Source organism: Pleuronectes platessa, chromosome 16, assembly GCF_947347685.1.
Source record: "Pleuronectes platessa chromosome 16, fPlePla1.1, whole genome shotgun sequence".
Taxonomy (NCBI): domain Eukaryota; kingdom Metazoa; phylum Chordata; class Actinopteri; order Pleuronectiformes; family Pleuronectidae; genus Pleuronectes; species Pleuronectes platessa.
In genome coordinates, this window is record NC_070641.1 from 19307276 (window position 1) to 19333579 (window position 26304).

Genomic DNA, 26304 nt, shown 5'->3' on the forward strand with positions numbered 1-26304 from the left:
CCCCCCTCTCTCTTTCTCTATCTCTCTCTCTAACTCTCTCTTTCACATTTCTGCAGGTATCTCCAGAGCTGCAGGACTCTACTCAACAACAACATCAAATACTATTATTATTATTATTACTATTACGACTGTTCCTGGTCTTCCTCACCTCTTCTCTGACCTCTTTCCCCCCATTGTCCAGGCAGATTTGTTGTGTTTGCTGTTTGTGGGAACTGTTGTGTTTCTCAGGAATTAAAGTGGCTCAAGATTACATATGGTACAAATTGGCAAATGCAAATAAAACCGAACTCAATGAGTGAGTTGACTGTTTTCCCACAGGCTGCAGCTCAGGGCACATGGGGCCTCACAGGGGCCGGACACACACATCACATCCAGCAGTGTGTATTTATGTTGTCAAGGGGAAGGGCAGCTCAGCCCCCCTACTTCTCCCATTGGCTCCAACTTCTCCTTCACTTCTTCTTGGGCTGTCGACGGCAGGATCTTGTTCCAACAGCCAGAAACGTGGCCACGAGGGGCTAGAAAACAACTGGATCCATTCTCCCTGAGAAAAGTTTTTTATTTTTTTTATTCCAGTCATATTATTGTTAAAACCAAAAAAGGAAGAGTTTAAAAGTAGCGAGGGAAGCCACACCAGCTACTGGAAACTGGAGCCTGCAGCGCGCTGTCAGCATGGTATGTGTTGATCCTCCCTCACACTCCGTTAACGGGACTCCACGAGCACCCGAGTCTCACCATTGTCCGCGTCTCGCTTCTGACCGTCCCCGTTTTTTGGGCTTAAACAGTTTGTTCCATAAACTCCTCTGTGCGTAATGACGCGTCGTGAATGTGCGCTGTGCCATGACTCCGGAGAATCTCCCCCGTTCAGCGGAGTGCATTGTGTTCACAGCAGGAAACATGCAGCTCCATGTGTTCGGTGACGGATATGTTCGGTGACGGATATGTGTTTCAGTACATATTTTCCCTACCTGTTTAAAAGGTGATAAAGTAGGACTTATATCAATATAAACATTCTTATGTAATTTAATTATCATTATATCACAAATTCTATTAAGTTGAGAGACAGATTTTTGCTATAGCGTGAAGGTGGTGGATTTTAAACGTATCTATATATATATCTATATATATGTGTGTTTCATGAGTTTAATAGAGGTGATTAATATGGGCAGGGTAATCTGGTTAAAAATCATATTAAATGTTCAAACCAGCTGATATCGATATTAATCATGATTTCTTTTAAGTTTAAAGAGTGGGCTGTGCTATATGGTCAACAATGATATCAAGATAACAATGTTCATATCAGCTGATATCATCAAACCTCCACACTGCTGTGCTGCCTGAATGTTTCCTAGAATACATTTAAATGATTCACATGGGAGAAAAGTAAAGTAAAGTAAAGCCTAGAAGTATCTTTATCCCATGTGGTTCTGCAGACATCAACCACAGTGAAGTGGGAAAAATCACTGCGACTGACAGATACTCGTTATGTAATACTATGAGTTGTATGTGTGTGTGTTTGTGTGTGCTAGGGGAGCAGCGTCGAGTGTGTATTTGCTTATATCTGTTTGCCTGTGTAGGGTGTTGTCCCTTTTTCTGACCTGAAAACATGGCAAGGCCGGTGTCGAAAAGTGAGAAAATCAACAACTGATTCTAACCCGCAGCTCCTGCTCTGCAGCTTCTTCCCAGCTGTGATTTATTTCACTCAGAATGCCTTGGTGGGATTTTGAGAGATGCTTTTTTCCCAACATTAAGGATTGACCAGACCTTTAGGTTTAGGCTCTCGTTTCGCTCCTGTTTCGCTCACATGTCAGCGCTGACACACGATTCGGCCTGCAGCAGCTCCAACGACGAAAGTGTGGAAAGTTAGCGAATGGCCCGATGAGTGGGATTGTTGACTTTACTCGACTGGGAGTGTTTCAGAAATCTTACTCGGCCCTGAGTTGGCCCGTTGCCAAAGATACATTTATAAAAAGGGTTTTAAAAAATGACTCTCCTTCCTTTTCAAACATGTCTACATGCATGGGGGGAGCTGTATTTTGTCTGTTTGTGGAGAGTTGTGTCAGTAAACTAACACAAATCGTATATGCTGCTGAAGACGTTAACCCTCATATGTAGACATGTAGAAAAATGCCGGAGTTTCCACTTCATTTTAAGTTTAATGGACACTTCATGATTAGATTAGAAAATAATATAAACTGTTATTCGTGAGAGGGTGTTTTTAAAGGTTTTGTTTCACTTGGCTCGCAACTGTTGAATTTCCAGACCGGAGAATCGAGGCCTCACGTCTGAGAAGCTCGAACCAGAGCAATTGTTGTTTATTTGCCTAAAGAAATAACATGTAGCATGACTTGATTATCATGAGGCTGTAGTTTTTATTCGGTGACCAGTTGTCAACAACGTTAAAGTCAATGTCAATTGCCCTTCTCCTGCCCTGTGAACAACCATAACCACTACGGTCTACCCATGCGCCACAGTCCCACCCACAGTGTGAACCAATACAAACTTAACACCTCCCAGTGGATTCTCACTCTCACCCACACGTCACTGAAGACCCTCACCCTCAGGCCTGTGCAGCGGCGACTTCTCCTTCCTCCCCCCCCTCTCTATTTGCACACTCATGCGCTCTTGTGTCACTCTCTCACACGGCTCTGTGTATGTGTGGAATCCCATTTCTGAAATCACCTGCACCATTTGGCCGTGTGTCTTGGCCGACCGGCCGCAGTTCTCCTCTGGGTCATGCGCCTCTTGTAATTTTCCATTCTCATGGCAGGCACATGGAAGTAATCCAGGCCGGGTCATGTTCTACAGCCAGTTTGGCTCAAGCTAAGTCATTTTTGGAACCGGCCCACTCATCGTAGCAAAGTTGATGAGCAAGAGTTTGTTGTGGGCTCATCTGATGTGCATTTTCATAACATGAATGGCAGACAACTCCGATGGTGGACTTTTTCACTTGGGTTCTCGGATTGAGCTGTGGTTAAGGAGCTGGAGTGGGTCGTCCACTAACCAGTAGGTCGGTGGTTTGAACCCCTGGCTCCTTCAGTCTGCATTCCTAAGTGTCTTTCGTGTGGGGAAGATACTGGACCCCACATTTTCCCCTGACAGCTGTGGGTGTGTGTGTTTGTGTGTGTGATTTTAAAAAAAAAAAAAAAATAAAAAAACTCAAATGTGTGTGTGATTGGTTGAATGTGACTGTGAAATGCTTTTAGTTTGAAAAACGATGTATAAATACACTCTCTTTATCCCTTGACTGTTTCAGATTCAGCAGATCCACGTCTGACCCCTGCCCTCATCATACACACATCTGAATGTTGTGTTTGCTTTTCTACCAAGCATCTATCCTCCATGTTTATTTATGAATCCGGACTGCAGCATGAGTTACAGCACATGTGTGTCACAGTTTTGTTTTCACATGGCAGGTCAGAGGTGGCCCCCTTCCTGTTCCCTCTTCGAGACCGTCTGTGGTCCCCTGGTCCACCTCAGAACACGTTTACTGTTATGGTGCCGGATAAATGATAAAGTGGATGTGGTAGTTGCTGGAATGTGAAAGAGGCAAACTCATAGATAATCATTGCTCTCAATTTGGAGAAGCCGGACACACATGAGCTTTGTTTGCAGGGGGTTGGTGCAATATTTTCCCTTGACAATGTTTTTCATTTGCAGCTCTTACCTTGACACAGCATATTTGATTTAATAAATCAGTTTAACATCCGGGAAGTTTTACTGAAGCTGCTTTTTCTCCAACCAGACAGAAAAACCTTCCCTGGACACGGAGGACAGAGCCTGGCTGGGTGAGGGTCAGTCTGAATCTCAGCTCACACCAGGTCCGGATGCAGTCGCGACCAGTGATGGAGACCGGCCCGCGTGGGACTCGAAGCTCCAGTACGTGTTGGCCCAGGTGGGGTTCAGTGTGGGCTTAGGGAATGTGTGGAGGTTTCCGTACCTGTGCCACCAAAATGGAGGAGGTGAGTGTCTCAGTGGTCACTAGTTTCAACTTTGTACCTGTTTGTAGGGGCATTTTAAAAAAGGGGGCAAACATAAGATAACACAAAATGAAGTCTCTGCACGAACAACAGTTATTTTTTCGGGTCGTCCATCCCACTCTTGTGAACGCGATGTCTCCAGAAGGCATTGAGGGAATTTCTTCAAATTTGGTTCAAACATTCACTTGGACTCAAGGGTGAATTGATTAGATTTGGGTGGTCAAAGGTCAAAAGTCTAGGTCACAGTGAATTTTCAAAACAATTTATTGACCTCTTGAACGTGAAATCTTAAGATTGGCTTGAGGGAATTTCTTCACATTTGGCACAAAATAGTCACGTAGACTCAAAGATGAACTGATTAGACTTCAGTGAAGGTAAAGGTCAAAGTGACCTTATGTGAAAACAAATCTTACAACCGCGCTGTTGTATTTCTAGTTTCTTAATTTGTCTTTCTTCATTTCCTCCAGGGTCCTTCATGCTGTTGTATGTTTTTCTTCTTGTGATTGTGGGAGTTCCACTGTTCTTCATGGAACTGGCTGCTGGCCAATGCATCCGACAGGGAAGCATCGGCGTGTGGAAGCACATCTCCCCAAAGCTGGCAGGGATTGGCTACTCCAGCTGCATGGTGAGGATTTTTATAATTACATTCATTTATTTAACTCTTGATTTAGATCTGTAAGAACTATGCTATTCTTCATCTTATAAGGCTTCTACAACCTTCACATAAACTGTATATAAAGATGGACAACATGACTGCTCCCCTAGAAGGGAAGCTAGAGCATCTCTATCGCCACCTGGAGGCTGGCTGCAGTTTAGGTAGCAAATTCCGCCTCCTCCATGTTAGAGGATGAGACCTGGGCCAAAGTAAAATGTCAAAGCACAGGTTGAGTACATTTTTCATGTGAGATAGTCTTGGTGCTGCAGTGCTGTTACGTAAACATTTTCCATCCGAGGCAGACGAGCCGAACAGATTCAACGAGAACTCTCTATGCACATAAAGCACACAAATGCCTAATTTCTCCTATAGTTCAAATCGATGTCACTTACACCTCTCACGGACACACATATTTACTCACACAAATGTACACAAACGCGTCATTACATTAAAGCTACATTTTGTCTTGGGTCATTTTAGATTTGCTTTTCTCCGCTGTTCATATTTTTGACCTTGAAAGATGTTTTTTTTTCCAGAATGTACTATATACAAGTCTGCACACACTGTATCACACTGTATATCTCAAGTACTTGCTGCGTAAATATTGAGAATTCCCAAAGTAAATCATTCACAAACGCTTTTCTTCTCCTCGAAGGTCTGTTTCTATGTGGCTCTGTACTACAATGTCATCATTGCGTGGAGCCTGTTCTACTTGGGGAATTCTTTTCAGTTTCCTCTGCCGTGGGAGCATTGTCCTCTCGATGTAGCCACTAACAGCACAGGTACTCCCGTAACACAGAAATTCAACAAAATGAAGTCACACTCAAAGGTCGTAAAGTTACCATCTTGGTCTTGTCCTCCATCGACAGTGAAAGAATGTGCGGCCAGCTCCCCGACGTCGTATTTCTGGTTCCGGAAAGCGCTCAACATCACAAACTCCATCGACGACTCCGGAGAGTTGAACCCCATCATGACGGGCTGTTTGTTGGCTGCTTGGACCATTGTCTCTCTGGCCATGATCAAGGGCATCAAGTCCTCTGCAAAGGTAACTTAACTTCTCTTCTGGTTGTTTAACCTCTTCCATATCAACAGCCAGTTTAAATGTCTGGTAAATATTGCTAAGATTAGGCTGAAGGCAGAGAGTCAGTTGGCTCGACTTACCACAAACGAACAGTTCCATTTGTTTGGAACTAATCATTTCAAATGTTCTGGCACAAAAATCATCCTCCGCGTCTTTCTCCAAATCGTAGGTGATGTACTTCTCCACAGTCTTTCCCTACATGGTGCTCTTCATCTTCCTCATCAGAGGGTTGATGTTGGACGGTGCGATTGACGGGATCACCTATATGTTTTACCCTAAAGTAAGTCCATCATATTTTCGCTGTCCCCTTCTCATATGGATTTTGTTTCCTAATTTAAAATTCTAATACCTTTTCTCATAAACACTGAATGAGACTTTTGAATCCGTGGTCTCTTTCAGCTGGAGATCTGGGCTAGTGTGCAGGTGTGGCGACAGGCTGCCACACAAGTCTTCTTCGCCCTTGGTCTGGGCTACGGCTCCGTCATCGCCTACTCCTCCTACAATCCAATCAACAACAACTGCCACAGGGACGCGCTGATGGTCTCCTGCATCAACTTCATGACCTCGGTGCTGGCCTCGCTGGTGGTTTTCGTTGTGCTGGGTTTCCGGGCCAAGAACATTGCACTACGCTGCGTGGCTAAGTATGAGCGTGTGTGTGAAAATTAATTATTGAGTTCGCTCAGGCCGTTATGGCAACATATTTTCTAGAACTACATTTTACATGATGCTAGAAACTACACAAATCTGTTAGATTCGGAAATGATGGCTGAAAGCAAATATAGCACAAGCATGCAGTAGATAGTAGAAATACATCAGTGAACCCAAGAGGGGAATGTTCTGTAAGTTCAAATGGTCTTAACAAAGATTCACAATATAGTGTTTTTTTAATGTTGTCTTTCTCTTATCGTTTTTTTCTAATTTCCACCTCTTGTAGAAATCTTGGTCTGCTCAGCTCCATGGCGTCACATGGATCTGAGGAGCACTGGTGGCCCTGGTTCAACATGTCAGACCCGAGCTCTGTGTCCTTACCGGAGTACAGAGAGTGGTACAGTCACTACAGCCCCAGTGTGGGTCCAAACATCACTGACTGCAGTCTGGAGGAGGAGATGAATAAGGTGAGCGGCATTTAACGGATCCTTAGAAAAAAGTTTGGTGTCGGGAAAGATGGAATAACAGGCAGAGGGTTGAAGTGGGAGAGACTCCACATGTCTGAAGAGCAGATGTGTGTAGCCAGTAGCCAGTGGTTGCTATTATTCTAAATCAAAATCTGGCCTGTTTAGGGGACTGATATTTATGAGGGTATGAATTTTGGTGCAGCTGAATTGAATTTAAGGGGACTGTTCTAGTTGAATTCTAATTGCTTTTGTAATGTAGTTTATTGCAGTTTACAGTTTTTCTTCAGTTTGTCTCGTTTGCCCATTTTTCTACTTTCCCTCATGGGAATTGATGGCCCACCCTCTTTCTTACAGGTCCATCCAAAATATTATTTCTGCCCATGCTACTGATTCAGAGAATATAATTAAATCCATTATTTATGTCTTGTATGAATCTCCACTCTACGAAGAGGGACTGTAAAACATTTCTTCACATGGTGCTGACACATGGCCTTAAGAAAATCATGAGGCTCGGCCAGAGGGGAACATTTCAAAAGCACAGTATGTAGGTGGAGTGCTGCGTTTCCCAGGACCCCTGAAGAATCCGGGAGGTGCCGTAAAACATCCAGTCCACAAGAGGAGGAAAACACATGTGACACTGAATCTAGTAGGTCCCCGGGAGAGATGGGAGCAAGCTGTGATATAGGAGTGAAAGGAGAAACTAAAGAAACAAAGGAAGAGGCTCTAAACGTCATGTTACCTCACAGTGTTTATTTTATTACAGAATTCTATGTTGTACTTGTAGGTTGTACTCGTAGGATTCGCCTGGAAACATCTTTTTCGCTGTCTCTCCTGGTGTGTGGAGCCCCTATGTACTTTCTCCACCATCAGTCGACATTAACAAATTCTCCTTTTGGACGTGTTGTCACTCTCCTCTGTGTTCTTTGTGTGCCTGCAGGGGATTGAAGGGACGGGCCTGGCATTCATAGCCTTCACAGAGGTGATGGCCCTCTTCCCAGCCAGCCCCTTCTGGTCCACACTGTTCTTCCTCATGCTGCTCAACCTGGGCCTCAGCACCATGTTTGGGACCATGCAGGGAATCCTCACACCTCTCATGGACAACTTCAGCCTCTTGGGGCGCCACAGGACCGCACTCACTGGTAACTCTTCCCCCAACAAAGAAAAGTGTTCAAACGTTTCTCTGGATTAGAGGGGTTTACAGTATTTGACTTAAATAAATTCTTCTGCAGGAATGTATGATTACATTTAAGACTAATACATTAGGAATGTAAAATAATTCTCCTGTGCCGGACCTTGGGCAGGTACCTCAGGATGTTGGGATGTTGATACGTAAAGTAAAAGGATTTGGAGCTATCTCATTAATCCAGAAAACCGTCAATACAATACACTTCTGTAGAATAGAAAGTAAAATTCTTTATTCAGACAACAAATATTGTCTGTTTGCCATCGTGGAAAAAGTCCCAATGCATCTAATATTTGGAGATTGTCAATACTTTTAGGTTAAACATCAATCAGAAGGGAACAGCCTCACATTGTTCTAACATGTTTCTGACAGTCTTTACAGTTGTTTATTATATCACCTGATATAATACTTTTAGTTTTGTACCTTTCCCATCGTCTAACCCCGTCCACATCCTTTGTTTTTCAGTGTCCAGCTGCGCTCTGGGTTTCTTGATAGGAATGTTGTTCACCCAGCGTTCGGGCAACTACTTTGTGACGATGTTTGACGACTACTCGGCCACCCTGCCGCTAGTCATCGTAGTCATCTTTGAAACCATCAGTGTGGCCTGGGTTTATGGAACCGATCGGTAGGAAACAATATACATGACAGATGCTCATTTTCTGTGTCTTTACTGTTTCCTTGTCTTTATTTGTTAGTGTTATAAAAAAAGATGCCTTTTTCCTCCCCTGCAGGTTCCTGGATGATATTGAGGTCATGCTCAAATGGCGCCCTCCAGTGATCTATAAGTATCTGTGGAAGTATGTGTGTTTACTGGCGATGGTGAGTCTGCTGGCGGCCAGTTTGCTGCGCATGGTCTTCAAGCGTCCCACATACACCGCCTGGAATCAAGACACAGTAAGATCTTTTATGTAAAGACTGCAGTCAAAATAGCATGTTTACAGCATATGTGACTGTTTTATTGTGACACCTTTGTCCACCCAGGAAAAATAGCACATAATAATGGATTGAGGCTTGATTCAAATGTAAATTATAACTGGTATAAGCTCCTATATAATGATTCAAAAATCAAAGTTAATCTCAATTTAGCTTTGATAGTCTAACTAAATAGTTAGTGCACTACTAAAGTAGTTTGCATTGTGTGTACCTCCGTCTCTTCAGGGGTCGGAGATGACTCTGGAGTATCCTGGCTGGGCCCTGGGGATGATCGTCATGCTCATAGTCTTTGCCAGCCTGCCCGTGCCAATCGGCTACATCCATTCCACGTGGAAAAACCGCCAGCTCCGTCACACTCGCTCTGAAGAGGGAGCCGGCCAGGAGGTGCACCGCGAGTTGTACACCAAGTGCAACTCCACCGAGCAGCTGGACTCCAGCTCCCACCGCCGAGCCCCCTCCGAGGAGGACGAGGCTCGTCCCAGGACTGTCTTCCAGCCAATGGGCAGCGAACAATACCGGCTCCTGCCCCAGCAGCTGGAGGAGGAGGAGGAGGATGAGGAGCAAGACACAGGAGTGTGAGCGCAGCTGAGGGAGGAGAGTGGTTTGTTTCTGATGGACACTCATAAACGGACTTTATCAGAGAGAGAGTCTTTGGGTTGTACCCTGTCATCATACTCAAGCAAGCTATGCATTGCTGACAAGCCAAAGTAATTTTATTTATATGAGTGACGGTACATTACACAGTCAAATCAAGGCTTTTTATTTTCTGTATTTGTGAATCGATGACCTCAGCTTCATGTTCTGAACCACCCAAACTGTTCAGAGCATAAAAACACTCGTAAATACATGAGACAGGACAAAAGCCACGCTGTTGGTGACGCAAAGGATTTTATTGTAGTTTTTAGATGAGGACATTTACCAGCTAACAAATTCAACTTTTGTCCTGTTCCTGCCAGCCTGATTTCACGCTGGGTTTTAAACTGACAGAAATGTGCTTCATGCGTGAAATCATTCTATCATGAGAAACTGTGATGTGTGTGTGTGTGTGTGTGTGTGTGTGTGTGTGTGTGTGTGTGTGTGTGTGTGTGTGTGTGTGTGTGTGTGTGTGTGTGTGTGTGTGTGTGTGTGTGTGTGTGTGTGTGTGTGTGTGTGTGTGTGTGTGTGTGTGTGTGTGTGTGTGTGAGCATTTGTCTTGCTAATTACATTGTTTATAAAATGAGAGATTTTAAATGTGTTTTATTTTACTTTGTATTGATATCGTTTTACCTCATAAGAGAACAGCAATGTTTTGGTCTTGGTCCAGTGTCAGTTGTAGCCGAATAAACCTCTAGATGGCAGCAAACTGACTCGTGACTTTCTGTGATTCACTCAGCTTCACTCACAACCTCAAAGTCTTAACAAACCTTTAAAGTTCAACTTGTTTTAGAGTAATAAATAAATAATAAACCAATCAAATGTTGGTGACGGGTTTTATTCACAAAGCTCGAGGCCATTTGTGATTTAGAGTTTTCAGTGAATTTGTGCAAAGGATGGGATAATGCAAATAAATATCACACCTTTATCATTCAAATGCATTACTACATAATCATAGTTCCTATATGCTACAGATGTGTGCCGCAAGCAAACATTTTCAGTGAAGCTCTGGAACTTCCCTCAGACACCAGTTCGGTTTTTCTATGTATCTGTAAGAATTTGTGATTTTTTTTTTTAAGGCAAGTTCCTTAAATTAGCTTTTATTTGCTATGATAAGTATCTTTGAGCCTTGTTAAAGTGCTCTACAAATAAAATGTTTTATATCATTAGCGTTATTTCATATTTTTATTATTACGGATATTTAAAGTTAACTTATTCCAAAGGGGAGCCCAAAACACCATACAGCATAAACGGATACAAATATGGGCCTCTTTTTGGCAAACGTGGTGCTCTAGGGAAGCTGCAATCTGGATATGAACCTAAAGTGGCCCATGTGGTAAATGGTGAATATGGCCTGAATAGTACAATAAAACTAATTCGGCCACCTTTGGTTGGCATGAGGCCCTGCTATGGCTGACTTGTGGCCAAGATCTGTAAAAAAAACGGAAGCGGACGATCCCATGTGCCATCATTCCATCCATATGGTATTTGGGCCAGATGTGGAATGTGGGCCAAATCTGTGCCAAAGCAATTTTGCTATATAAGCACACAGTAGTGCAAAGAACAAGTGGGCTTTTGCATCTGTATATTAAACAAGAGACCACTCCCAATCAAGAGAGAGAGAGAGAGAGAGAGAGAGAGAGAGACTGCGCGCACTCGGGCGGGACAGGAGTGCGCGGGACATCGGCACACCGGGGCCGGGTCAGGGAGCTGTAAGGATGGAGATCCGACCGGACAGGTTTAAGGCGGCGGCGGGGAAAACTCTGGGGAAAATTCACAGGTAGCTACACACCCTGCTTCAAATGCTTCACCTCTCACTTTTAACCCCGTTTTTACGCGTGTGTTGGGGATGGATGGATGTGGGTGTTCTTTGAGGGACGCTGCGGTTCGTCACGCTGCGGGTTCCCATCCTCTCCCTCTCTCTGTCTCTCTCGCTCATCCAACAAGGAAGTGTAAAGTAGAGGAAAAGTTTGTTCCTTATTGATCTGAGCGGAGGAAAGAGGCGACTGTTGGGTCTGAGCAGCAGATCGTGTTCGAGGCTCAGCTCCAGCTGTGCGCATCACTGACAGAGGTTATCTCAAAATGCTGCAAGAGATGGACGGATTATTTGGCTCTGATTTCATGTTTGGTTTTCTATTTGTTTGTATTTCATTTTGTGACAGTGCAGTGAACTTGTGTATGTTGGAGTGGACGCTCTTTTCACTGTGGTTTCATGCTTTGGACACTTTTCTTCCAAAAACTAAGATTGATGCAGTTTGATTCTGAACTCGCTTCATCCTGTTTGTTTGTTTGTTTGTTTGTTTGTTAGTTAGTTAGTTTGTTTGTTTGTTTATTTGTTATTGTCAGATTTTTCCCAGCTCAGAGTGGATTGAACATGTTGGTGTGTCAGGGGGAAAGTGCGGTTACATAATATTTCTATGCGTTATTGGCACGACCTGGCTGGATGAGAGCACTGAGCAGATGGTGCCCAGGTCTTCAACTACCTATCTATCTATCTATCTATCTATCTATCTATCTATCTATCTATCTATCTATCTATCTATCTATCTATCTATCTATCTTTCTATCTATCTATCTATCTTTCTATCTAAAATGTTAAAGGCATTGATATTAGTCTGTGTACAGTGAGCTTTAGCGTTTATAACAGTTTAAGAAAACTCAAAGAGTAACATTTGACCTCTGATGAATGAATTCTCAAAATCTCAAGACATCATTTAAAAATAAATAAATACAGGATACAGGTACAAGGTTAAAACAACGTTAAAATTAATGAATAATAATTAGTTAGGATTAAAGTAATGCATAGTTGAATCGGATTAGTAAATCATCACAAATATCATCAGAGACTTATTTCTATGATCGAATAATACGATATCAATCATTCAAACTTTAAATTCCCACTATTAGAATTGAACTATACAATGATTTACAACAACACTCCAGTCCGAGTGTATTTATCAGTCGCTACACAATAAAAAAGGCAGACTGAAAACTTTTCATTCATTGACTTTTCCCAACTCAAACATCTGAACATTTTACATCATCTTCTGATGGAAATTTTATTCACAGGCCTATAGCGATAAAGGGAAATCAGTGCATTTTAAAAGATAGGAACAACATATAAAACTACCTTTAACAGCGAATGTGATAAAGTGCCGAATAAATTGTATAAAAATTGCAACACAGATTGGTGTGCAGACAATATTTCATTAGAAAAGAGATTAAAGACACTGGTGGAACCTCATGCAATAACCACTGCTCTAAGCTTTCATGCTCTCAGGATTTGAGGTAGCAACCAAACGTATAAATCCCGTCCTGAAATAGCCTGTTTTTCAGTCCAGCTGTCGAGCCACGCAAATCCCTGAACTCTCCCCTCCCACTCGCTCCATCCCAGCCCCATGTCACTTCCTGTAGCCGCTCCCTCCTCCATCCTCCATCCATCCATCCATCCATCCATACATCCATTGAGAAACCAGCACAGACAACTTCCCGCCTATCAGGGTCTCCCAGATTAACAGACATGCAAATCTCAGGCTTTTACTCCCTCACTGGTCATGAGCCATGCGTGTTCACGGATGCTATGAGAGATGTGATGCAGCGGATTGGAGGTCTGATTGGTTGCAGTGGGCATTTCCTCAGCTTAGCTACAGTGAACCCATGGTTTTATGTGGCCTCAGTGCAAAGTGCAAGCAACAATCTATGTTTCATGTTGTACGTGTGTGCGCAGAAATGTGATCATTTTCTAGAGCGGCGAGCTTCCCTGCGCAGTGTGAATATGTGAGTGTGTCTGTGTGCAATCTCACCATCTCAGACAAAACCACGATCCCTCCTGATGAAAGCAGCCAGGCGTCCATCTATTATTTAAACATTTTCTCCATCAGAATGCATCTCCTGTTTCTATATTAAACTCCACTAGCTAAGCATAAACTCCAGTACTGTAGGTCAAGTACACTCCGCCTCGCTCCTCAGCCTATTTCACTCTGTTAACATCACTTTAAAGAAATGCCCAAATATCCTTTGTTTATCCTCCTGTGCCAGGGAGCTTCTTCACGAAATATAAAGTCACATATTTATCCTACAACTTTTGGTAGGAATTGTAAAAGTGTCTGTTTGACATCTTGCCTTTCAAAGAAATGACAAGATTGCAACATGTATTCATTAAAAAGACTTTAAAATGAATTAGACACTTATCTGAATCTACTGGAGGGCATAGCCAGACAAGGGGAACTTATTTGTTCTTCCACAAAAGGAAATACAATAAAAATGCCAATTTGTATTCAGCTTTTTAATTTTTTAGGCACATTACGCACAGGACCAAGATATTCAGATAATTGTGAGTTTAACAGATACCTGCCTTTTTTCAACCACTTTGAAAATTTGCTATTTCGGTAGTTTTTAATCACAGCCTTCTTATCAATCTAAAAATGTTCCCTTTTATATTTTATATTTTATAGTTTCCCTGTAGCTGGTCTGAAAGAAACCCATTCTCAGGGCAGTGAGAAACATCTTCTCAATTAAAAACATATGGATACCTCACATCATTGTGAGGATTATCGTTTTGTTTGTTGTGTTGTAGACAAGTTTACACAAAAACTACTGAACAGATTTCCACAAAACTTGGTGAGCATGCAGGATGGGTTAGGAAATAACCTATTGAATGTTGGTGTGGATCTGGATCGGGGGGGATCGCTGGATTATTTTCCGTTTTTTCTAACATTGCAAATGAGCGACAATTTTCAAAATGTTCTCCCATTTCTCCTGGATCTTAAGGGAAGTGATATCTCTGAGTTTCTGAAATGTGATGCAGCCTGATTGACTTTAAAGGCTCTGCCGGGCCTTGGCTGTGAGTTTTCTGTCAGTGTGTCACTCTGTCTTTGTGTGTTGGTGAACCAACATGTAGTCATGTGTATGGAGAGTTCTCCATAGTGAACCTGTGAGCAGTTTGGAGAGTCAGCTGCAACCGCTCAGCGTGCGTGGTTATTGGCAGCAATGCTTCTCATATCCATGACGTTAGCACAGATCCAGTATAAAGTGTTCATGCAGCCTCTGTGTGTTGCTGCAGCTCGTTTTTTAAAAACACTGTGGAACACACTAGAACTGGAAATCATCTTCATGTGTAACACGATGAACGTTTGATGGAACAGCTCAGTTCATCATCTACTGTCTGATAAAGGTAGAGAGAAGTGTGTGTTGGTGTGCGAGTGCATCTGCAGGGATTGAGTTTTTCACTTTTATTTCGATAATACGACTTTGAAGGTCATGTGTGTGCTTGCGTGTATGTGTGTGTATGTGTGTGTGTGTGTCCACAGGAGAGAGGGGGGGGGACTGTGGTGTGACAGGATGGGGAGGAGGGTGTCTCCCTGGGTGACACAGTCCCACCGAGACCCAATCTGTTCACTTCAGGGACAGTGAGAGGCTCGTGGAGGAAGGGGGAGACACCACTATCAAAATTACAAAGTATCTGCAGAAATTAAAAAATTAAAAAAATATTAAAAAATATTTAAAATTAAATATAAAATCCTACAGCTACCACTCATAATAATCTGACCCCTAACTAGAGGTCAGACAGGGGTGAAATCATGTTCATACAGGAGGAGTGAGGTGGGCTGGGGGGAGTACAGGTTTACATGCGGCCCAATGGAGGATCAATGAGCAAACAGATGTGATGACCAGGGCGTCTGGCGTTATATAATAATTTTACCGTCAACCTCCATCGCTGTCTCTCTCTCTCTCTCTCTTTGGCCTCCATCATCCTCTTATGGGAGGATTACGCTGAACGCTCTGTGAATTGGTGAATCTGACATCCACAGAAAAACAGAGGCACCAAGCAGCACGTGTTCCTCCCTGTCACAGTTTATACATCCATGTAAATTCACAAACAGGGCAAAATTATAAAGATTTTCTGACAATATCATAGCAAGTGTGGAGAGTTGTGTGGGCTCCAGGAAGGTCTTTCATTCAGTTCACCTCCTTCTTAGTTGTGTGTCACATTAAATATCAGTGTCCCACCTTACTTAACCCTTTATCCTTTACTACATATTTATATTTAATTTACAATAAACATGTATTTACTTTTACTTCTCATACTTTTATCTTCATCTATATTCTAGATTTATTTCTTTATAGTTTTCTTCACTGTATTCAGTTATAATGTATATGGTTCTGTAGTGTAGACTTGGAACTGGCATAATATTTTTTATTGGGATTAATAAAGTCTTATCTTATCTTATCTTAATAAATATTTGTTCATAAGGTGGAAGTATTGTGTTTTCAGATTCATATTCAGTGCCCAATCTCGCAATGTTAGAGAAAGTGAAAAAAACCTCCTGGATTCGCACCCTGACCCGGATCCACACCAAAGTTTGATGGGGTCTTCCCTGAACCCGTACCACTTCTTTCCATGAAGTTCCATGGTAATCTGTGGAGGAGTTTTTGCGTAATCTTGTTCATATTGATGTAATTTTACATTATTTTCAGATTTTCAAGGTAAATCTACTCAAAATATTCCAAAAATAAATACGTTAACGTAATCAAAGAGTTGAAGAACTTGAATCCTGAATCACGTTGTCAGGTTTTACTTTAGACATTTCGGACGTTGCAGCAGCTTCCTGTGCTCTGGTGAACAGCTCGCACACAGGGCTCAGTGTGACGTGGGCGGTTACTCACACTGAGCCTGTTACTGTTGTAATTATGATATTTCAGCGGGCCCGGGGTCACGGGGCTCCCGCCGGCTCGTGCTCTCTGCCTCATTAATCGTTGCCAGCTGAGAGCAGTCAGGTCCTCGCTGCATGCTAACAAGAGAGGCAACGTCACCTGAGTGGTCGTGAGTGTCCAGCACGAAGGCCAAAGTCCCGGGACGACTCTTCTTTTCTTTGTGTCTCTCATTGATCTTGCTCAGCGACTGGGCCTTTCTCAAATTTTGAGATTTTAAAGTTTATTTTACTTGTTTTTAAAGTGAAAGTACCAATTAAATCCTCCTCTAGTACCATACAACACTAGAGGAGGGAGACCCTGAGCTAGTGAGCTATTTTAGGGCACCTTCACACACACACACACACATGCACACGGGCCAGATTGCCCTTTAGTGCGAAGCATCCGTGTAATTAACAGTAATTTCTGCTGTGGGCTAGCCTCGTTAGCTGGTAGCATATGTGTAGGTGTCAGGCTGCAATCTGTCCGGAGGTTTAATGAGGATCCTCCTGCAACCAGCACTAACTGTGACGAGGGGGACGAGCTCAACTCAGGGGCCGAGGCAGAGCGATGGTTCGGTGCAGAGACGACAGAGATTCAATAGAAAAAACTATTTGTGTCAGATCGATCTTATTGGTGGGAATTACAGGATAATTGACACAAAGGCATTTCTCAGTTTCCATGTCCAGAAGCCGATGCATGTTCTGTAGCTGAAACAAGGCCGAACAATCCCACACATGATTGTGTCGTTCTTATAGTAGAAATATAAATGAACTATCTTATCTATTTTAAATCTGAAACTACATTTATCTGCTCATGAGAGATAAAGTTAGCAACATAAATATATGTTAACTAGAAAGTTTAACCTCAATAATCAAAAATATGCAGCGGTTACATCCACACCAGATTGAACACACTCTGTGCTTTATTCCCTGAAAATGTATGAAAGTGTTGAAAAATGCCTAATGTTAATAAATAATAAAGAGAGCAGGAAGAAAAGTTCCTGTATTTCCCCATCAACCCTCAGGCTCCTTAAAAAAATAAATCCTATCAGCATCTTTGGGGACAAAATGTCCTCTCCCTAAAACTGCTTTAAAATAATATAGATATTAATATTGCGTTGTATGTTTTTCCTTAAATGACCCAACAAACATTATTTGATCATAATTTACCACATATTCATTAATTTTCAGTATTTAAATCTTAAAATCCCAGTTTTCAAAACATTAATTTACATAAGAAATTTATAATTTTCCATATTCTACATAATAATGGGATTATGTTTGCTGGTTAACACAGCCTGGCATATGTCAGTGATTAGCAGCATCATTTACCTTTATTTATTATGAGAATATGTCAAGTAGAACGTTTAACAAAAGCTGTGGAAGAAATCATTCTAAGATATCCCCCCAAAATATGTATCTCTGCATTATTTCCTGAAGAAGACAGTGACATCTTTTCCTGTGTCTGCCCCTTAATCTGCATCCGTACCCAAAATTGAATGTGGGAAATCGGTTTATTTGTTAGTGCGTAATCCTTCTCACAAATCAACCAACAAACAAACAGACAAACAACCTCCTTGGCAAAGGTATAAAGTGAAATGAATCATTTAGAATATAAAAATATAAAATTCAACCGAGAGACACAAAACTATGATTTTAGAAAACCATTTTGTTTTGATTTGGTAACTGACAATTGTGTGTAAATGAAAGTTAATCTGATTCACACAAAATGAACCAAAGAGCAGCATGAACTCAACAGTGTGTGTCGTGATAAGAGAGAGAAGCCCGCTGCACCAAGCTCCGGCGCTGGCCTGTCCTTCCATATTCATTTCCGGAAGTAAATCATTTTTGTAATCCTAATCTGAATGTTGTAACAGATTAAGAGAGGGAGGGAAAGAGGGAGAGAGAGAGAGAGACAAAGAGGGAGATAGGGAGAGAGGATGCATGCAGCAGCCTCTCTAATCTCTTACAAATTCAAAAAACGTTGCTTTACAAAGTATTACTGCTCTGTTGTCCTTTACTTCTTACTTAACAAAAAAAAAAATGAATCTCATGATGGACCCAGGTTTATTTCAGAGATAATTTTACTGGCATATCTTGGTCCTGTTGTTCCATATCCACCGATTGCATGAACCTGTAAAGAGATTATACAGACTGGGCTGTGTGGAAACGGGGGAGGGAGAGGAATCCACGAGCATAACGAAGAAATATAACGAACGCACACATGCAGAGAGGCAGACGGACAACAGCTAGATGGGAAGTGACAGATCACGGTATAAAAGCTGGATTCAATTATTTATCTCATCCAAAAACACATCAATAATTAACCAGTGTCAGAGCCTGACTTGTCTTGTGTGTGAATAAGTTATTTTTGCAGTTCCTGTTGAGAGCCTGAGAGAAATGAACTGTCTGGAACGTTTCCTCGGAAAAACAGAGGAGCGTTCAACGCTTAAATTAAAAAACACCTTTTGTGTTTTTAAATGCAACGATCCTAATCACATGGTGTAAATCCTCGTGGTGATTGTGCCTTTTTCCTGTGCACGATTCTCCAGCTCACTGACTAACAGGATCAGGCCAATGGAAAGTGGATGGCTGACACACAAGGGCACTTCACTGTGAATTTAGAATTACGCAAAAACACACTTATGTTAAATATACACATTGTGTATATATATGTGTGTGTGTGTGTGTGTGTAGCTACATTAAAATCCGTTTTAGTACGTCTTGTTTAATTGTAGAAATGAATATCTGCTGCAGTGTGTGTGTGTGTGTGTGTGTGTGTGTGTTTGTGTTTGTATGTATACACAGATGGTCGCTCTCCTGACTTCTCTGTTGGACTCCTGTGGAAAAAAGGGACAAAAATGGTCTTGTACAAAATGAGCGGTAGCATGAACAAACAACCAATAACAATACCCCCCCCCCCCCCCCCCCCCATCCACAGACACAGAGCAAAACAATGCTAACAGGAACTGAGGAACCGCTGTCGTAAATCTCATACATTTGAAATGAGGAAAACTCCAAAGGCCGATAAAAGGAGATAAAATGATAAAGATAAAACAATAAAATACAAAAAAAGATGTGAAAAGGATCAAGATATAATACCACAAAATGTGCTAAAGGGAAATCAATCCTGAGAAAGTAAATAAGTGAGTAAATAAATCAATAAATTAGAATAAAAGTCTGTAAAGATGAATGAATAAATAGAGCGATAAACAAATAAAGGTCTTGAGTTTGCTCAGACTTTATTAAGATGTCTGGTTTTTTCAATTCTGAATTCCCAGTATTAACATCCGAGCCTGTCCGCTCAGTGGTATCTTGTGGCTCGGTGTCGGCCTCCTGTTTGTGTGTGAGAGAGAGAGTGGACATCTTGAGCAGCACCAGCAGGTCCCAGGCGTCGTGAAGCAGAGGACGCTGGGAGCATCTCTGCTCCTCATCCTGTGACAGCTGCTTCCACACACTGAGTCAGACACGACCCCGACCGGGTGCATGTTGTAGGTGAATGTGTATCTGAAGAGAGCGCTCACGGAAAGTGGACAAATGTCACAAAATTTGTAAAATACATGCATGAAGGAAAATACATGTACTCTCAGGGTTTCTGCAGCTTTTGACAAGTTTAATTTAACACTTCTTAGGATCACAATGAATGTATTTATACTTGAAGTAGATGAGTTGGGAATAAGTTATCTCACAAGCTACAGACAGACAGTAGATATTCGGTCTTTCTCACAACCAAGCTGAGTGCACATGTGATAACTTCTGACCAGGGTGTTTGTAGACTCAGTTTTAAGAGCTTGCAAAAGCCCTGATTCTTTTCAGTGTCTCAAAGTAAAGTGATAACTCTCAGAACCTGTTTTAGTTACATGGTGTTGCTGGGATGAATAAAGAGGAGACTACTCAGAGATGGTTCAGTTACACCAGGACACAGTGTTTGCAACTTTTTAAGCTTTTACAACCCAAAGTCCCCTGAACTGGAAATGTTCCTCACACTCCCAGGAAATCGCCATTCGAGCCACAGTTTCCATGTTATGCAAGTTTTTGTCCCTGATGGAGGTGTACATCAGTGTGTGACCTCACTCTCACCTCTCCCTCTTCCCCTCTCTCCTGTTTTTTAAAATGGAAATCTACCTTTGCCCATTTTAATACTGTACATCAGCATATAAGTAGCAGCATTTTTCCAGAAGGTGTCCCTGCAGCGTTAGAACAGATCGACAGAAAAGATGCAGGCTTACATCTGCGTTTGACTCACCTCTGTGTCTGTCACTGAACTGTTGTTAAAACCTGCAGAGCTTTATTTTAAATGTCAAATTCAACTGTTTTTTATGTGTACCACGTCTCTTGATGCATGGATATCATTGTTAAACCCTTATTTTCTGAACTCTCTGTGTCCTCCTGCAGGCTGATAGAGAAGCGGCAGGCCAATGGAGAAACCATCGAGTTATCAGCGGAGGGCCGTCCTGAGCTGGTGGAGGAGAAGGAGCTGCCGGTGGTGGACTGCACCTGCTTCGGTTTGCCCAGGCGCTACATCATCGCCATCCTGTCTGGCATGGGGTTCTGCATCTCCTTCGGCATCCGGTGCAACCTGGGTGTGGCCATCGTGAGCATGGTCAACGACCACACTGTCTACAAAGGCAACAAGGAAGTTCTTGTGGTAAGTTTAACATGAGAAATTCAAGCCGTTGTCTTTTTTGGCAAATGTGTTTGTATTGTCTTTGGTTTATTTTTGTTCAGGACACAATTCATGCCAGTAAAAGTTATTTAAAAGAACTTCATTTTATTTATACCAATAGCTTTACAAAATATATGTAGATGCTAAGAGGTGAAAACTGACTCAAAGGTCGGTCTCCAATGAAATTTATTCGCTGTCCTCATCACTGTTAGTTTCTAGTTGTTAAACTCATAAATATGTTTCTTTCTCCAGGCTGCACAGTTCAGCTGGGACCCTGAGACAGTGGGGATGATCCATGGCTCCTTCTTCTGGGGCTACATTGTCACACAGATCCCAGGAGGCTTTATATGTCAAAAATTTGCAGCCAACAGGTGAATATTTTTAAATTTAGGAAATCTTGTCATATATGGGCCCAACATTCAACACAATACCATACAAGATAGTTCTTTAATCCCTCAAGGGGGAATCTAAATACAATTTATACACACTCAATGCCACTCAGTATAGAGCAAATATCTGCCAAGGTCCATCTGTCCAATTAAAAAAAACAATTCACCAGAACCAAATTTTTATTTAGATCACACTCATGTCCCTTAAGTATTGCAATAATTCATCCAGTAGTTTTTGTGTAATCCTGCAAACTAACAAACGAAACAACACAACCTCCTTGGCTGCAGCTGTTACCATTGAATATTTGATCTGAGGCAGCTTGTGTGTGTTTTGTGTCTTTAAGAGTGTTCGGCTTTGCCATAGTGGCCACCTCCGCCCTCAACATGCTGATTCCATCTGCCGCTCGCTGCCATTACAGCTGTGTCATACTGGTCAGGATATGCCAGGGCCTTGTTGAGGTACAGTGGGTTTCTGTGTGCGTATGTGTTCTGAAGGTGTGTGTGTGTGTGTGTGTGTGTGCTCTACCAGAACGTCCCTGACTGTGTTTCGTCCATCAGGGTGTATCATACCCAGCCTGCCACGGGATCTGGGCCAAGTGGGCGCCGCCACTGGAGAGAAGTCGATTGGCCACAACAGCCTTTTGTGGTTAAGTTTCAACACCCTTTTCGACACATTTACCCAGAATTCAATATCTGTGATCATTGGGGTCTGTGGGTTGGAATATTAGGTTGTATAAATAAAGAATATATATACATTTTAAGAGCTTAAGGTCACAAAACAGATTCAGACGTAAAACTAGAATGGGACGTTCCACCACCAAGGCCCAATCGGTCGAGATCCGTGACTTACTCCCTCGAAAAATAAAACAGCGGTCAACTTCCGCAATGTTAAAGAAAGTGAAAAATACTTCCTGGACCTTCCCCTGTTTCCAATCTGCAACATCCTGACCAGTACCACATCCTTCAACTAAGGTTCTTCGCCCGAGGTTAACCACAATAATTACCTGCTAAGTTTAAAGATCAGAAGACAAGTGGGTTTCAATGGATTTATATTTACCTTTTTTAAGGCAGATGTTACTTCACGGCTACAAATGGAAACTAAATGATCTGTTGTTTTCTCTGTTTGTCTCAGGATCCTATGCAGGGGCTGTGGTGGCCATGCCTTTAGCTGGGATACTGGTGCAATACACTGGGTGGCCTTCGGTATTCTACGTCTATGGTTTGTATCCTTATACTCAAGCACGTGTTGGTTTACTGCAGTAACATGATTGTTCAGCCAGTAAAATACTAAGATATGACCATTATCAGTATGTTTCTGTTTCATTAGAAGGCTCAATGACTTAATAAATCTGTCAGTTGCATTTACAGAACTGTTTTTTTATTGCTATTTATTGCTATAGGTTGAGTTGCTTTGTTTTTCATCATCTCTCACTCTCTGTGTTCCCTCGTGTGTCTGTTGGTTCCTCTTCCAGGCTGTTTTGGGATATTCTGGTATTTGTTCTGGATCCTGGTGTCGTACGAGAGTCCTGCAGCTCATCCCACCATCACAACAGAGGAGAGGAAGTACATAGAAGATGCAATCGGAGAGTCTGCATCATTTCTCAACCCTCTGCATGTATGGTTCATGTACAGCCTCGCAGTCAAACACCAAAAAGCTCTTAGAGTGCAGATCTACACTAACACACACACACATACACACACACACACACACACACACCTGACCCTTTCATTCACGAGTCAGTGAATCCAAGTGATACCTTTCTTCCTTTCGGTGGCAGAAATTTAAAACCCCGTGGAAACACTTCTTCACCTCCATGCCAGTCTACGCCATCATTGTGGCTAACTTCTGCAGGAGCTGGACCTTCTACCTGCTGCTCATCAGCCAGCCGGCCTACTTTGAAGAGGTCTTCGGCTTCGAGATCAGCAAGGTGAGACCCTATCGTCCACATCTAAAGACTTTCACAGCTGTAGAAACTGTAACTGTGCCCAAAGCACCTGCACCGCCTGACGTGTCAAAGGTCCGGGTCATAGACTGTGTGTAACAGCTCACATCTGTGATATTTTGGCTTCATGTCTGGATTCTGAGAGGAAGTGGAGAAGTGTCGTCCATCTTTATAGACTGAAGAAACCAGGAGCAACCTAAAACTTGTATTGATGATTATGAAATGGCTTTATTACGATATAGAAATATAGGGTGTGTACAGCGTGCATGCAGGGTATTGGCCAATGTACTACTGGTACTAACAACTTGGCTCAATTAGGTGCTAGGGCCTTGCTCATGGACGCTTAAGCTTAAGAAAAACATCTTTGTATTTATTTTTACGCTGATTGATTATAACTGTTTCCTTCCTGATACTTTCCTCTCATAATAACAATTCTTCCCTTCTCTTTTTCAGGTGGGCATGGTGTCCGCTTTGCCCCATCTGGTGATGACAATCATCGTGCCAATTGGAGGCCAGTTGGCCGACTACCTGAGAACCCACAACCTGATGTCCACCACCAACGTCCGGAAGATGATGAACTGCGGAGGTGAGAGTTGGAGGACGATTAGGAGACGATGTACGACGAGAGCAGACAACAGAAGAACATCTCAGATTTGTCATCAACTAAACATCTGAATATTTTTTGGATGCTATTCATTTAGAATTTTTTTTTTACTTTTGCAACTATATTATATGATTTGTTAAAGAATCAGTTCAAAGAAAAACTAGATATTTGGATGCAATATATTCACATTCTGTTTATAATTCATAATGAATGAAAGTAAAACAGAACTTATAGAAAGACGTGTTGCATTGCTGCTATTTTCCACTTTCATACAACTGTCGTTTCATATCTCAAGTGCAGCAGCTGCTACAACTGGATTCATATGAATATTTTTTGCACAACGTAAAGGTTCAGTATAATTACAATGTATTTACACGGATGGGCTAAATGGTCTGTATTTATATAATGATCTTTCTAGTTTAACTGACCACTCAATTTGCTTTACAGTACAAGTCGCATTAACACAACAATCATTGACAGACTATAAAGCTGTAAATGGATTTTGTTACATTTCAAAATGTGTGTGTGTGTGTGTGTGTGGCTGTGTTTCAGGTTTTGGGATGGAGGCGACCCTCCTGCTGGTGGTGGGATTCTCTCACACTAAAGGTGTTGCCATTTCTTTCCTGGTCCTCGCGGTGGGCTTCAGTGGATTTGCAATCTCAGGTTAGAGAGTTTAATCAGATCTCATCAGCCGTGTCACCTTTCATGTCTGAGTTAGTTCAGTCAAATCAACAGTTTTTGGTTGTTGCTCCTGTTTTAGAGTATCAGTTTGGCATTCGGCAAAACCTTGAGAAATAAAGGACGTGCTTGTTTTGGTGTTTTTTTCCTCTCAGGGTTTAATGTCAATCACCTGGACATCGCCCCTCGATACGCCAGCATACTGATGGGCATCTCAAACGGGGTGGGAACATTATCAGGAATGGTTTGTCCTCTCATAGTCGGAGCCATGACCAAACACAAGGTACAAACATTCACTGAGATGAACCTAACCATTTGAAGTTGTATTCATGTTATTTTAATGAGATTGAGAGAAGATTAGATCAATCCTGTTCTTTGACTTTCTTTCAGACACGTGACGAGTGGAAGTATGTCTTCCTTATAGCTGCCCTCGTTCATTATGGAGGAGTGATTTTCTATGGTATGTCTCCACTTATAAATACAGTGTCATGTGAGGCAAATGTAGAAGACCCCAGAATAAACAATGATTTATTTTTTTAATAGGAATCTTTGCGTCCGGAGAGAAGCAGCCATGGGCGGACATAGAAGACACCAGCGAAGAGAAGTGTGGCATCATCGACGAGGATGAACTGGCCAATGAGACAGAGGAGCTCTACCGTGGAGGCGGGCAGTACGGGGCCATGAGCAAGCCCGTGGTGGGTTCTAACGGGGGCGGGGGCGGAGGAGGAGGAGGAGGAGGTGGAGGAGCCGGTGCCGGAGCAGGAGCCGGGTGGGTGTCGGACTGGGATAAGTCTGAGGAGTATGTTCAACCACCTGGATACAACTCTTACATGCACGGCGGAGAGGAGGAGAGGGAGCAGACACCGAAGAGCATCTTGAGGCAACAAATAATCAATAAATAAATCAATCAAATCAAGATAAAGGAAAGAGGAAGATTCTAAGAGTCACTGCAACACTGAATGGACCTAATGTGTGCTTGTGTACAGTATTTACTGCTGCACATATTAAGAGTATGCATTCAATTAATTCCATTGTGCGTGTGTCCGTGTGTATGTGTGTGTGTGTATGTGTGTGTAAGCATTGCATGAAGGTTTTAGTTGTTAATGTTCACAAACACATCCAGTATTCATCTGCAATAAATCTCCCAGACTTCCTTCCTGCTCTTGGGCTCTTGATGATTGGTCAGGAGCATTGTTTCCACAACATTGCTGAGGAGATTCTGTGTGTGTGTGTGTGTGTGTGTGTGTGTGTGTGTGTGTGTGTGTGTGTGTGTGTGTTGGTGGGCTTTTTGCGTATACAGCAAGTCTCTCAAGCCACTGGAGTTGTGTGGCATTTAAATTTGTATGTGTAAGCCACCATCCTGCTGGTTAAGCACCTTTGGGGCCTTGGTTTTTAAAACGTAATTTTCTTCAGCTGACATCAACGTCAATTTAAATTTAAAAAACAGCTAATTCTCTCTTTAACTCAGTCTATATTATTGTCGAGGTTCTCAGATATTATAGAAATGATAAAACAGGCTGCCCTAAATGTGTATGTGTGTGTGTGTTTGTGTGTGCAAGGGCGCGCGCACGAAGATGCAATGTGGTGTATCGCTGAATCTCACCTGGGCCTGACCTAACTAGGTCACGTCCAGCCAGGCCTGTGGGTCACAAAGCACACGTTACGACTCAATCATCTGACTCTTGTGACTTTTCCATTTAGTGTGTGTGTGTGTGTGTGTGTGTGTGTGTGTGTGTGTGTGTGTTGTTTGTGTGT

At 42.4% G+C, this 26304-nt stretch overlaps 2 protein-coding genes across 4 annotated transcripts; both read left to right on the forward strand.

The window, feature by feature from the left end:
- Positions 1-449: 449 nt before the first annotated feature.
- On the forward strand, positions 450-10275 carry slc6a16a (solute carrier family 6 member 16a). 3 transcript variants are annotated; one of them, XM_053443425.1, is made up of 13 exons: positions 450-672; positions 3743-3959; positions 4445-4602; positions 5288-5414; positions 5502-5677; positions 5883-5993; positions 6113-6354; positions 6648-6828; positions 7766-7967; positions 8477-8636; positions 8743-8905; positions 9170-9575; positions 9607-10275. In XM_053443425.1, exons 1-12 carry the CDS (start codon positions 670-672, stop codon positions 9521-9523), a joined length of 2094 nt encoding a protein of 697 aa, XP_053299400.1. In that variant the 5' UTR covers positions 450-669; the 3' UTR covers positions 9524-9575; positions 9607-10275. The 3 variants fall into 3 exon arrangements, with proteins under 3 accessions (XP_053299400.1, XP_053299398.1, XP_053299399.1); XM_053443423.1 differs by having other exon boundaries at positions 5288-5677; XM_053443424.1 differs by having other exon boundaries at positions 5288-5677; positions 9170-10275.
- Positions 10276-11295: 1020 nt separating this feature from the next.
- On the forward strand, positions 11296-25451 carry slc17a7a (solute carrier family 17 member 7a). The gene is made up of 13 exons (XM_053444223.1): positions 11296-11357; positions 20665-20917; positions 21188-21306; positions 21669-21783; positions 21883-21970; positions 22457-22543; positions 22797-22939; positions 23103-23252; positions 23721-23853; positions 24424-24534; positions 24705-24832; positions 24940-25009; positions 25093-25451. The coding sequence occupies exons 1-13, from the start codon at positions 11296-11298 to the stop codon at positions 25449-25451; spliced, it is 1818 nt and encodes a 605-aa protein (XP_053300198.1).
- The last annotated feature ends 853 nt before the right edge of the window (positions 25452-26304 follow it).